This window comes from Mixophyes fleayi, chromosome 6 (genome assembly GCF_038048845.1).
Source record: "Mixophyes fleayi isolate aMixFle1 chromosome 6, aMixFle1.hap1, whole genome shotgun sequence".
NCBI lineage: Eukaryota > Metazoa > Chordata > Amphibia > Anura > Limnodynastidae > Mixophyes > Mixophyes fleayi.
This window is the reverse complement of record NC_134407.1, coordinates 167,725,113-167,739,150: the sequence shown is the minus strand read 5'-3', so window position 1 is coordinate 167,739,150 and position 14,038 is coordinate 167,725,113. Positions and strand designations below refer to the sequence as shown.

The following is a 14,038-nucleotide window of genomic DNA, read 5'->3' as shown; positions in this document are numbered from 1 at the left end:
TCTGCCCCCATTTATCCTGCTTACTACGGACCCCTGACCCTTGAACTGATCCTGACTTCATCCTTTATTTTCCAGTTACTGCCTCGTATCTCTGCGCTATGGTACTGTATATAAACTTCTACTACGCTAGAGTTAAGACCTGGGAGCATCCAAATATTTGCGAGCACAACACACTCTACAAGAAAGGCGGCTGCTATAGGTGACCGCTTACCACCTGTTCTAGAACTTTATATCAGTAGCCCTTAACTGTAACAGGTTCATATACACTCAGTAGCCACTTTATTAGGTAAACATTTCTAGTACAGGGTAGAATTGTAACACTTGTGTAACATGCAGTAATATAGGTAATAAATATAGAGTACTTGCCTTACTCTAGATCAGCGCTGACCGGCCAGTGGTGCGGAGTCTAACGAACCCCCTGGTGTTCACCAAGAGCCGCCGCAAAGCGGGATGGGCTTTGCTGTGGAGGAAAGCAGGTCGCGGTCCACTGGTCTGCCTCTAGAGGTAAGGATGCAGGAGATAGCTTGCGGTCTCACTGGAATTGGAAGGTAAATAGGAACCACTCCGTGGTCAGGATAGCCGAGGTCTGGTACACTGGATATAGATATATGCGTGGTACAACAAGCCTGGGTCTGGAACACCGGAGCGGAGATATAGACATGGTCAGCAAGCCTGGATCTGGTACACTGGAGCAGAGATTTAGACGTGGTCAGCAAGCCGGGGTCTGGTACACTGGAGCAGAGAGATAACATGGTCAGCAAGCCGGGGTCTGGTACACTGGAGCAGAGAGGTAACAAATCAATCAAGCCTGGGTCTGGTACACTGGAGCAGAGAGGTAACGTGGTCAATCAAGCCTGGGTCTGGTACACTGGAGCAAAGAGGTAACGTGGTCAAACAAGCCTGGGTCTGGTACACTGGAGTAGAATCTGGAAGGTCAGCAAAGTACACTGGAGATCACAGGAATCGCTAGTCAGGAACAGGAAGAAGTTGCTCTGACGCTGTCCAGGCGTCAGAGCAGGTTTTTTATAGTGCAGTTTTGAATTCCCCGCCTGCAGGGTCATGTGACAGCGCTGCCGAGACTCGGAAGTAGTGGAGATCGCGGCGCTGGAACGGGGACAGGTAAGTGTGTAACAAGAATCTCTGTTTTGCCCCCAAAATTCTTCATGGAATGGCTTTATGAAGGTGTTGGAAAAATTCCATAGAGATTCTGATCCATGTTCACATGATATCATCATGCAGTTGCTTGAATCAGTCTGGCCATTCTCCTCTGACCTCTCTCATTAATACGGTGTTTTCGCCCACAGAACTGCACCCTTAAGGGATGTTTTTCTCTGCCTAGTGACTGAATAATGAAAATCACAGGAAATCGACAGTTTCTGAGATACTCAAACCACCCTACCAGGCACAAACAATCATTCCATTGTCAAAGCCACTTTGGTCACATTTCTTTATTCTGGTCTGAACACCTGAACCCCTGGATCATGTCTGCATGCTTTTATACTTTAAGCTGCTGTCAAATGAATGGCTGATTAGATATTTATCATTAACATGCAGATGTACAGGGTGTATCTATCAAAATGAGTATATAATCCTGATTGTATATATTAATTTTAAGAATTCCCCTGCATTAAGGACACACACACTGAGACATAGTACAGCAGGGGTGTCCAACCTTTTAGCTTCCCATGGCCACATTGGAAGACGACGAGTTGGTTTGGGCCGCACATAAGATACACTAACAATAACGATAGCTGATCATCCCAAAAAACCATAGAAAACATAGTTAACATATATATATATATATATATATATATCATACTTGCCAACATTTTTTTTTCTTTTTCCGGGAGATGCCGGCTGGGACGTGGGCGTGCAGGGGGCGGGGCTGCGAAATCGCGTCATTTTGGCCCCGCCCCCGTGACGGAATGACGCAAATCGCGTCATTTTACAGTGGGGGCGGGGCTAAACGTCGCGGCGTTTAAACTAAATTTTTCCCCCTTCCTATCAGGGAGATTGCCACACTCGTCCGGGAGACTCTCGCAAAATGCGGGAGTCTCCCGGACAATCCGGGAGAGTTGGCAAGTATGATATATATATATATAAAAGAAAAAAAGTGATATATATATATATATATATATATATATATATCTCACTTTTTTTTCAAATCCCCCTATACTTACCTTTCAATCGCCCTGTTCAAAAAATCCTCTCTAGTTATTATACTATAATCACTTTTTGTATTGTTTCGATGCAATATAAGTAAAGTGCATTTAAGCCAGACATTGTATATCAGGGTGCCCTGACCAGGCCTGCGGAACCTGACATATACATCACTGTGACCCCAAATTGTGACCTGTTTTGCTAATTACACCACTATGTTAGTTAAGGGACAACAACTTATAATGGGCCAAAGAGAATAATATATAATGCCCCATTAGTATTACAAGTAGAAGTATGTAGCAGGGAGATAAGGTCCATGATGCTCCAGGACCAGGTGACTTTTATTAACTGGTCAGCGTCCCTTGAAATAATAAAAAAATCCCCCTTAACTTACCTTTTAATCGGCTTGTTCTCCTTTCCTCTTCTCTTCTTTTCTCCAATTCTGTGCTGCTGATTGTTCTTCTCGCGCGGGTGTCTCCTCTGTGCTGCGCAATGGATGTTGGGCGTGATGACATCATGCCCGACATTCACTGCGAGCACCACACGGAGGAGGAGACAAGGGAGGGAGCCGGAGTACCAGCTGACGTGACCGCATGTTCGCAAGGTAAGTATTTTTTCTTTTTTTTTCCATTAACAGTGCTGCCCCCTTGCCACAACCAAAACTCCTTCTGGGCCACATTTACAGGCGTGCTGGGCCGCATGTAGTAGAGTGTTTTTGTGAGGCACAAAAATCCCATACAATTTAATGTTTAACTTGTTTGTATTTATTTTCCACAGTAGAGAATGTTAAATGTCTCTGCCATCTGGAAATGAAGTACAGTTGTCAGCTATGAGTGTTACAAATCCCTTCCATAACCATCATCATCACCATTTATTTATATAGCGCCACTGATTCCGCAGCGCTGTAAATAGAACTCATTCACATCAGTCCCTGCCCCATTGGAGATAACCACAAGATGTATTTATTTGTTACCTATATATTGTTTATATTAATAACATTTTCTCACACCACTCATCAAGCCCCAGTCAGCTCAAATCACGGGTCCAGTTCACCCGAAACACGGCTTAATTCAACAAACCACGCCCACTTTCGGGAGAACTCCGCCCCATTTCTGGTGACGGGAATCTGGACTATTGGGAGGTATGTTTTGTTTTGACAAAGTAGTAAGTACTACTATATGAAACGTGTTTTAGATTTGAACACGAAGCTAACCTATAAATCCCAGTCCTTTTAAGAAGCCAGCAGTAACCTCCTTTATGTCACAGGATACACCGAGCCGTAGATTCGACACAAAATACATCCTCTCTACAAAATCCAAGACCTGTGGCTCTCATCACTGTAATAATATCACATCCCATGTAGCATAATCTGTACCAAACCATCTATTCATTTCTATCCAGCGATCGCCTTTTTTTCTCATTAATTGCAAAGTAATAAAAACACGTTGTGGCTCACTCTGGGAAAATATATGTGAATTATATGTTTTGTGTCTTTTTTTTTTTAATTATTATTTTGTTTTATTATTGTGTTTAATGTGCCGCACTAGTGTGTGTGGAAAGTGCTGTGGCGGAAGTGCAGACAGGCTCTTCCTGTGCTTGGGACAAAGAGACCAGAGCGGGGTGTGCGGGAGCGAGGTGAGTGCGGGCTGAAGCCGCCGGCAGTGGTGGGGAGAGGGCAGGGTGGGCACCGGCAGGCACTAGGGGCTCTCTGGGTTAGCTGTCGGTGTATTGCTATGAGAGTTGCGGGAGGTGAGGCCTATCTGTGATAACGGCGAGGGGCAGTGCTCATGTTGTGAGCACAGTCACACTAGGGGTTGTGGGTAATTATGGAGGAAAACACAACATGTGATTAATTAAACTATAATATTGCGCATCATATGTTTAAAATAACTGGGTTTGATTTCGGGTATAGAGGTTTGCAATACAGGAATGGCTGTGGGCATGTGTACCCCTCGCCTCCCAGTATGTTTAACATGTTCTTGGTGTAAACCAGGGTATGGATGGGCAGGAGGATAGGAGGGCATGTGTACCATGGGCCAGTCTACATTTTATTTCCTTTAGGTTGTTCCTAATAGGCTGCTGAGCTGACTCCCCCATGCCACCAAATTAAAATTTGTCAGCCAATCTCTCCTGGTATAAACATTGGCAAGCCCCTGACAATCATCATCACCATTTATTTATATAGTGCCACTAATTCCGCAGCGCTGTACAGAAAACTCGCTCACATCAGTCCCTGCTCCATTGGGGCTTACAGTCTAAATTCCCTAACACACGTACAGACAGACACACAGACTAGGATCAATTTGTTAGTAGTCAATTAACCTACTAGTATGTTTTTGGAGTGTGGGAGGAAACCGGAGCACCCGGAGGAAACCCACGCAAACACGTGGAGAACATACAAACTCCACACAGATAAGGCCATGGTCGGGAATTGAAATACCAATTATACAGTAGTGTAAATTAAAATTAAGGTTCATTTGAGGGTTTTTTTTTTTCACTTTATCACAAAATTGTAACCAAAATCACAAGTGGTATATATATGAAAACATTGTTATAATTAACATTATTGAAAATGTAATATGTTGTGTACTTAGAAATGTCTCCTATGTTCAAAATATGACTATTATCCAGTACAGAAGAGGAGTATCCAATTTAGAATATCCTTGTAACCATTTCTTTTTGATTTGAAGGTTCATTGTGAACTGTGAAAGAGTAATCAGCAAAAATGTCAAGTAAGTAACTTTTGTTTCAGTTGCAAACAATAAAATTGTGTTATATATTTCTACAGTGGTTAATGTAACAGTTTGTATTTGCATTAAATGTTACACTGGTAATTGTATTCTGTGTAGCGAGAATGTTGAGGACTTTGTCTTGCAATCTTTGCAATATATAGATTTAACATTTTATAAGTTCCTTTCTTGTAACCTCAGAGGATCCCAGTAGCAAATAATTTGGTATATTTTTCCAGACATCCGCTCTTGTTATCCATCAGTCTCTAGATATTTCAGGGATATTAAGCCCAATAATGTAAAGTGTTTACACACAAAGAAACTGTAAACAGTTATATGTTCACTACTGCTCCTCCTTCTACAGTCTGCTGTTGCTATGGGCTCTCATCATCATCACCATTTATTTATATATCGCCACTAATTCTGCAGTGCTGTACAGAGAACTCGCTCACATCGGTCCCTGCCCCATTGGGGCTTACAGTCTAAATTCCCTAACACACACACGTCAATTTGTTAGCAACCAATTAACCTACCAGTGTGTTTTTGGAGTGTGGGAGGAAACCCACGCAAACACAGGGAGAACATACAAACTCCACACAGATAAGGCCATGGTTGGGAATCAAACTCATGACCCCAGTGCTGTAAGGCAGAAGTGCTAACCACTAAGCCACCGTGCTGCCCTGCTCTCAGGATGTTTCATTCCACTTAACTTTTTAACAAAGTTGCAGCAAAAAGTCAGTGTAAGGTTAAACTACATGTTTTACTGTCATGCTTTATGCATGATCACTTCAGTTTGCGTGTTAAGCATTCTTTAAATTGAAATGTCTGTGAAGAGTTGTTTATTTTGCTTATTGACTGTTTATGTATTAACACAAAGTAATGTAAATAATTATTTAGGTGCCTCTTTTCTATAGTAAACAGCCACAACTCTGCAAGGATTTGTCTCTGTGGTTTATGCATAACTTTACGCTTGTTTACATTGAATTTAATTTGCTACAAAACAAACATTCACTGCCTTACTTATTAAAATTGATGCAAAGAAAAAATGTGTTGCCTATTGCAACCATTAAAATGTTTGCTTTAGTCTTTTATACTACACTAAGAAAATGAAGTTGATTCTGATCGCTGTTGTTTACACCAGTGTTCATAAATGTTTCCAAACCTGTAAGTCTCTGTATTTTTTTTTAAAATTATTGTCTATATAGCACCAATCATTATGCAGTGCTGTACAGCAAATATGAAGTTCTTATCAGCCCCTGCTTCGTTGGAGCTTACAGTCTAAAATCCATAGAAGACTCGCACACAAATTTAAACCCATGCAAACTCCACATAAATGAGGCCCTGCTCTAAAACAAACTCATTACCCCAGTGCTTTAAGACAGCAATGGTAACCACTGTGCCACCATGCTGCAGAGAAGATTCTGCTTTGGATAACATCTGCAAACAATAAGACAACACTTTTAATTCTCATTTTAGAATTAATCATTTAAAAAGCGTGACTTTGGCCAAAATTGTCTACATGCCCAAATACATTATACAAATGTCACCCTTGCTGAATGGGTATCCATAATAATGTTTTAATAGGGATGGAACTCTGTTGCATGCACGAGAGCAAGGATAATTGCATAATACAAATCTATTGTTAATTGGCGTTTTTTTTTTAAAGCATGTTGCATCAATTTAATCTACATTTCTGATAACTGAATTTATTATTCAAAATTGGTGGTTTCGGAGATGAATTTTGTCTCGCGTCTTGGACAACCTATTTATTTTAATAATACTGTTCTGCTTTTCAGCAGAACAGTATTATTAAAATCTACAAAAGACCATTTTTGCTTTTGATTTTCATTGCCTATTATAATTTTTTGTATTTTGTTTTAACAGAGCGACCATCGTATGCTCCGCCCCCTGCTCCAGCCCCCACAACTGTAAGTAAAACTATTTAACCAATAAAATATTAGCAGAGTGGTATAAATATATTTTCCGTATGTTTATGGCATAATATTAACGATTAGAGCGGCCTCTGGCTTATGAGATTTTCTTTACAACTTTAGTATATAAACCTAATGAGGTTTTAAAATACCTGTTTGTAAGCTTGAGCTAGCATAATTTGATTTATTGGCCTTGTAGGTGAACATCTGGCCTGTTTTAACACTTATTGTTATTGTTTGTATGAAACCACAGCCATTCCTGAGAGGCAACAGAGACAAAATAAAGTTGGAAATTTATCTAAATTCCTTCACCCAAATAATGGATGTGCACTAATTTTAAACACATTTTGTGACTTAAAATTAGTTATTTTTTTTTTGGGCAACCCCCTTACCCTGAATTATCAGCTTTGTATATGAAAAAAATCCCCATGCCTGCTTTTCACATGTTTGTCAGATACGTGCTGTCATCTTGCGTTTGTGTGTACTCGTGTGCTTGCTCAGTAAACCGAATATGTCATGCTTCCTGCTTTCATAATAATTTTACTTTTGTTATAATCAGTCTCTTATCTCCCCTCCAAACTTAGTGGTAGGATACAAACTACAATTCCATAAACTGTCCTCTTCTTTACAGCAGTATACAGACAATGGAGAAAGCCCTACTTATTACTACAGAATATTGCAAAAACTGATTATCACCCAGTCGTTAGGTGATAGTAGTAGGGTTGTTCAATATTTTGGATAACTGGCATGAAGTGCACATATAAACGTGGTTTAGTCTCTAAATTAGCGAAATTCATTGCAGCAATCTATATTTATATCTGTAGAAAGTGACATCATATGATCTAAACTGAATAGAGTCCATATATACAATTGCAATCTAGCTTTGGCAAGTATCATAATGTATCTTTCTTCACACAAGTCTCATTTAGTGTGTAACTATTGTTCTTGAGATATGTAGACTAATGTGATGTGTCTGTGTTCTGATACATCCACTACATGGTGAATGCAACGTGAGTGGCTGTGAACATAGGGATCATTTATCCCTAAATAGTCATATGCTCTTACTTCACAAAACATTCAACCTCCTTTTTTTTTTTGTATGACAAAAACAAACGTGAAAAAGACAACGACGTCTGAATAACCGAAGTGAACAAAAGTGCACATAATGTTAAACACATACAGTAGGCAGCTTCACGTCTTTTATCATCTACTAGCAGATGAATACCTAAAGAATACAAGAATACAAGAAACAAAACAGAAGCGCCACACATAGTATGAAACGTTTCACAGTAGGAAAGTGAACTCCACGTAAATGAGTGAATGGCCTCGTACCAAGAATATAGAAATCAGAAGCTTATCTGCAGAAATGACGATGGATCTTCTCCACAGCGATATATTATAAATCAGCCGGATAATCCAAAAAAGGGTACTGCAAACTCGGAACACAGGAAATCCCATAGTGTAATATGTGTAGACCCACCCCGGATGTGTGTGTTTCTCTGATTTGGATTTCAACCATCTTACTCACTATAAAAACACGGAACATCATGGTATTCAATACCTCTTTTTGTAAAGTCCTGGAGACGAAACTCGTTAAGGGAAGAACTTACCTGGCACCTCTTTGTTCTCCTCTTTCTGATGTTACTTTCATGGCCGGAAAGCGTTCATCACTGGGACATCTGCAGGACACTCTGTGGTTTCCAGATAAGCTGTCTATCTTTGTGCTCTATCTACGGGCATTTTATTGTCTTTTATATATTTTTGCATTAAATATAACCTTTTTGATGTTCCTGTTATTGGGTCTAAATATATTACACTATGGGATTTCTTGTGTTCTGAGATTGCAGTACCTTTTTTTGATGTATAATATATCGCTGTGGAGGAGATCCATCGTCATTTCTGCAGATTAGCTTCTGATTTCTATATTCTTGGTACGAGACAATTCACTCATTTACGCGGAGTTCACTTTCCTACTGTGAAACATTTCACACTATGTGTGGCGCTTCTGTTTTATTTTTTCTCCTTTTTTTATATTTACTGCAGAGGTTAATAAACCAGTTAAGCATATCAACAATTGTAAATTTAACTCAAGCTTGTTCATGCCATATGCAAATCATTTTCATTTGTGATTTACTTTTTTTTTTTCCTATATTTTTTTTTTTTATTTAAATCTAATTTCCTTTTGTTTGAACTCATTTCTCATTCGTGTTTTTGTCTCATTTGTTTCCATCAGCAAATGCCCAGCACACCAGGGTTTGTGGGATACAATCCATACAGCCATCTTGCCTACAACAACTACAGGCTGGGAGGGAACCCAGGCAGCAACAGCAGGGTAACGGTAGGAGATTGAAATGATGTGTGACCTGAGGCGTTAAGCACAGCCGGAACAGGGGATTGTGATTTCAGATGAGTCTGGCCTGTTTTCACAAAGTAGGGTTGACTGTGCAGAGGCACTGCACTGGTAACTGTGCTATTGGCTAATATATAACCATGTGCCTAAATGGTGCTTACTTCAAGTCCCATAAATATCTCTTCTGTGGGCTCAATAATACTGAGTGACCTTTAAAAAGACTGGTGCATGGTATCATGGACTCTTTGCTACCAGAGTTTATACATGGTACCAAATAGTTGAGGTCATAATTGCAAGATCTTCCCAGTGTCCTAATAATTTGTACAGTTGTTATGGAGGCTTGCATGTATCTCAAGTTTATCACAGTGAAAGGATTTAAGTGGACTATTCATCCCCAGCTAAAACTGTATTCAGCTAAATATGGTTAAAATAGGTATTCTGTGATAATGTTATTGCCACAGCTGTTGGTTAGAAGAAGATTTACATGATGGCTCTTTTATTCACTTAGTTTTCTGAGCATGACAGACATTTTGACTTAAAGCAATGCTATGTAAACTATCTGTAATGGAGCTGCTTATTTGTATATAGTCACTTGGGTGTAGCTAGCCCATTTCACAATTATTTCATGTCCTTTTTTCTGCAATCCTATAGTGAAAGGCCCTCTGTCTTGAACATTTCTTTAATGGTCTACTTCTGGTTTCCTTCGTACTAATAGGTCCTGATTTTCGCCCTGAGCTCAAAACAGTAGGATATTTTACCATTTAGCGCTCCGTACAGACTTGCTAAGCGGCCCAGTTGTTCTTCAAATTATTTTCTTTTAGTTATTTTCTGACTAAAAGATTAAGGTGAATATACAGCATGGGGGATCTATAGTGTACATGTTCAATAGCAACATTCCATTAGAGACCCTATCAAGAGAGGGCTTTTGTTTATTCCCACAAAAAAATTTTCTTCACAATTGGCAATTATTTTTTTTTTGTTGCAGAATGCATTTTCTGTCACTGCGGTGATGGAATAATGGCAAAAGTAGAAGTTATAGGGCCTTATTTAGAGTTGTGTAAAGCCAAAAAAGAAGCATGTCCTAGCTCAACTGTAAATTGCAGTGTAACAAGAAAGCTGTCCAGTATTTGTGTGCTACATATAGTGTTTTCCTTGCATGCAAATAACATTCATTTGTATTCCTTGCATTGCAATGTTTCTCCCGGAGCAGTTTTGAACATTTTAGAACAAGGGGACTTAATTCATCTGTACATTAAGTAGCTTTTATATCCTTTGAGGAACAATCTAACATCTTGAAGTGACATTTGGTAATGAGTATGTAAATGGCATACTAGATGGGTAAAGAATATTCTGTGACCACAAAATACTAAACTTGACTTTATCTGCTTCTATTTTAGGCTTCATCTGGGATAACTATCCCAAAACCCCCAAAGCCTCCAGATAAGCCCTTGATGCCGTACATGAGATACAGCAGGAAGGTGAGTATTGGGACTGGATACTGGGAGGTGCAGCTTTCTGTCCCCCCATGAAAAGCTTCCTCAAAGCCCCATTATTAGCATATAATCTAGAATAAGCATTGTACTTAGAAGAAACCTGTAGACCTTTTTAGTAATTTAAAAAAAATAAAAAAATACTCTCCGCCACCCTTAATGTCTCTGAATAGGTCTGGGACCAAGTGAAGGCTTCCAACCCTGACCTTAAGTTGTGGGAGATTGGCAAGATCATTGGTGGGATGTGGCGAGACCTAACCGATGAGGAGAAGCAAGAGTACTTGAACGAATATGAAGCTGAAAAGGTACGAGGAATTAGTACTTAGAAAACAGACCAAAATCCCTATAAAATCCCATTAGAGCCTCGGTTGCCACTCTGCAGTCTTCTGCCACAGTTTTCTCTGAAGTGTGAGGGTTGACACTGCTGTTCACTAGGTCCCAGGCTGGATAATGTCCACTATAGGTCAGGTGAAAGTACTTAATAGATAGATTGGTTGTAGATGCCCAGAGCAAGTAGCCATAAATTATAGTAAAGCTAAAATATTCTGAGGCATGGTTAGATTATTTTTTTTTTAACATGTTGCTAATATCGCAGACCCCCGCACTACCATCTTCATAATGGCAGACATAAAATGGGGTCTACATTCTTTGGATTTCTACCTACTCCCAGGAGAAGCTGCCAACTATAGTATTATTTGTCAATTATACCTTTAATTGCAGCTCTTAACATTCCCTTTTAACTGTATGAGCTGCTTCATCCTCTGGGCAGGAAATCCTGCAGTAACCCAGCAAAAGACAGTCTCAGGACAGTGTAGGAAGTGGCTGGATCAGATCTCCTGTCTGATAGCACTATGGTGTCCATGTAAACTGAGTGCTTTAGTGTTGGCAAAATAATAATATCCTCAAATCAGGGTTTCACCCAGTTAAATGTAAAAATTCATGAGACTTAAACCATGTGTTTGGTATGGTTTATACTCAGGAGAGCTAGCTGGATGCATTTTAGGTAAACTAATGGAGCTCTTACTACACTGTTTTGCATTGTATTACTAAACAGAAAAGTATTCCAATATGCTAGAAACGGAGAGGTCAATTTAAAAAGCTAAAAAACAAAAAACTTTGACAAACATGAAAAGGTTATTTCAGAGAAAATGGAAGTACCCCAGACCTTAAATTGGCTTGCTGATGAAGTGGTTAAATGGTGGGTTGTTATATATTTTATCTAGAAGAGCATTTGATAGCTGTTTTGCTGCTTTCTCGAGAAATGGTTCTCATTCCTCGCCTTGCAGACACCAATAGTTGTGCAATTGATGAATGAGATTTGGGTAACATGCTATGGGGTTATCCAAAGATGGGAAACCATTGCAGGTTCATTATGAAAGAAAAATAAACGTAAAGTACATTATGTAACTTTAAATATGTTTTCATGGGGTGTTTTTGTCTTGTGTTCTGGGGAGAAGGGGGAGCAATGCTACCACCTAGTAAAAGCTTGTATAGAAACAAAAGCGCCATATACTCAAAACTGCTTATTAGCAGAGATAGTGTTTAAGGAATAGTCACTTTTTTTCACCGAGTTGAATTGGCAAACAGATCTTTGCTTGCGTAGGCACTGAAGTGTCCTTTTCCTTGGGGCTCATGTCATACTTTTATCAACTTGAGACACTTGTGTTTCTTTGCTTTTTACGCTTGCGCATTAAAAGGTCACCAAAATATACATTAATCCAGTACAAAAATGACTTTGTACCATTCACAAATAAGTGTAGAGTTTCCCAGAACTTCAGATATTTGAAATTAAAATTCTTCTTAGCCAGTGGCTGCAGATTTTGTTCAGTGGCCTCTGGGCTTATTCACACAGGTGATCTAGAATGTACTAACTGAAGTACCTGTCACGGTTGTTGCATCTGGACAAACCGTGCTGTCTAGAACTCCTCCCACCCCCAAATGTAACTCCATCATTTATGAGCAACTTTGGATGGTTGTATGTGTCTCTTGTTTGTGTGCTCTTTTATGTTTGTTCTGTCTGATCTGGCCCATCCGAGTGATTACAGGGCATGCTGTTTTTATAGTGAGAGGATTATCACAAATATTGGCAGGAGCTCTTTGGGCCAAAATATTCAGGGTAGGTAACAGAGACAAAGACAGTTGTCCCCTAAATAAGTTAAAACATATGCAGACTTTAGCATCTTAGTGGAATTTAGATAAAACCTTGCAACAAAAATATTTAATATACATTAGAGATTAAAAAAGTGCTAACTTTTCATTCCCCCTTTTCCTAATATTGTAAACTTGTAATCTAATTGCTTGTGTACCTGTGGTACATCAAATATAGCCCATGTTCCATATGAAAACATAATGTGTTTCCCCTGATGAATACTTCTACTATAGCTGTGATATGTCTAACACAATGGAGGTCATGCATCTCTGAGCATAAAAACAACATATTTAAATTGGCCACTCTCCACTGTAAGTCTTGTGGGTGGCGAAAATGGTCCCATCACACAGCAAAGGCTCTGACAAGTTACTAAAATATTTGCATACTTTGTGACCTCTTCTAGTAGCACCCTTGTTGTATCCATTGTGATGTCTTCCATCTGTTTTGTGTTTGTTTTTCTATTTAATTATTACAACTGAATAAAGCGCATTGCCGCTCTACATGGATAACTGAGCTTGTTTAGATTTTCTCAGCTTGTCAGCATATATTCTGGAGCAGTGACACATCATCATCATTATAATTTATTAATATAGCGCCAACATATTCTGTAGCGCTTTACAATTGGGGACAAACATGGTAAACTAATAAACAAACTGGGTAAAACAGACAAAGAGGTGAGAAGACACATAGACTTAAGGAAGAATAAATGGCCTGTTTGGAGCTACTGTGTTGCATACAAGTACTTCCTCATTTAGGAGAGATATACAGTATATACAAATTGTCTATACACACTATATAACACTGGGTAATCCCGTTTGATTAGTTATTCGACCTTAGATATCATGAGAAGTTGTGGGATTATGTAATGTCCCCTACAGTTCATCTCACAGATTCCAATGTTCCATATTTGAAAGATGCATGTTATAAACTCATGCTCTTAAGATGAAGGCTCTTAAAAGGAAAGTGATTATAGCAGGGTTTTCCAAATCCAGTCCTCGGAGAACAATAAGAGAGCAATTGTCCAGGTCACAAGTGACCTAATTATACTGCCTATTACAATATATAGAGCACGGGTATATTCAATATCATAAAGAAGGAATTCTAGTTGTGGTTCTGCACCTAACTAAATCCCTGCCCCGGTGGTTCATTTAATCTATTTCAGCCATCAGGACTGGCACAGAGCCATATGAATTGCTCATAGAAGCTGAGCCACCCGCAACGGTGTGTAT

At 39.3% G+C, this 14,038-nt stretch overlaps 1 protein-coding gene across 7 annotated transcripts in view; it reads left to right on the top strand.

Annotated features, from left to right (window-relative positions):
• The window catches only part of SMARCE1 (SWI/SNF related BAF chromatin remodeling complex subunit E1), a 241,199-nt gene that overhangs the window by 214,684 nt on the left and 12,477 nt on the right, over positions 1 to 14,038 (top strand). For 2 of the 7 annotated variants that reach the window (XM_075177148.1, XM_075177142.1), the window contains exons 1-6: positions 3,708 to 3,795; positions 4,851 to 4,892; positions 6,774 to 6,817; positions 9,054 to 9,158; positions 10,568 to 10,648; positions 10,834 to 10,965. In XM_075177148.1, coding sequence (XP_075033249.1) covers positions 4,886 to 4,892; positions 6,774 to 6,817; positions 9,054 to 9,158; positions 10,568 to 10,648; positions 10,834 to 10,965 — 369 coding nt within the window. In that variant the 5' untranslated portion in view covers positions 3,708 to 3,795; positions 4,851 to 4,885. Of the gene's footprint in view, positions 1 to 3,249; positions 3,302 to 3,707; positions 3,796 to 3,889; positions 3,910 to 4,848; positions 4,893 to 6,773; positions 6,818 to 9,053; positions 9,159 to 10,567; positions 10,649 to 10,833; positions 10,966 to 14,038 lie in introns of those variants that run through there. The other 5 variants (XM_075177143.1, XM_075177146.1, XM_075177145.1 and 2 more) reach the window with 5 other exon arrangements.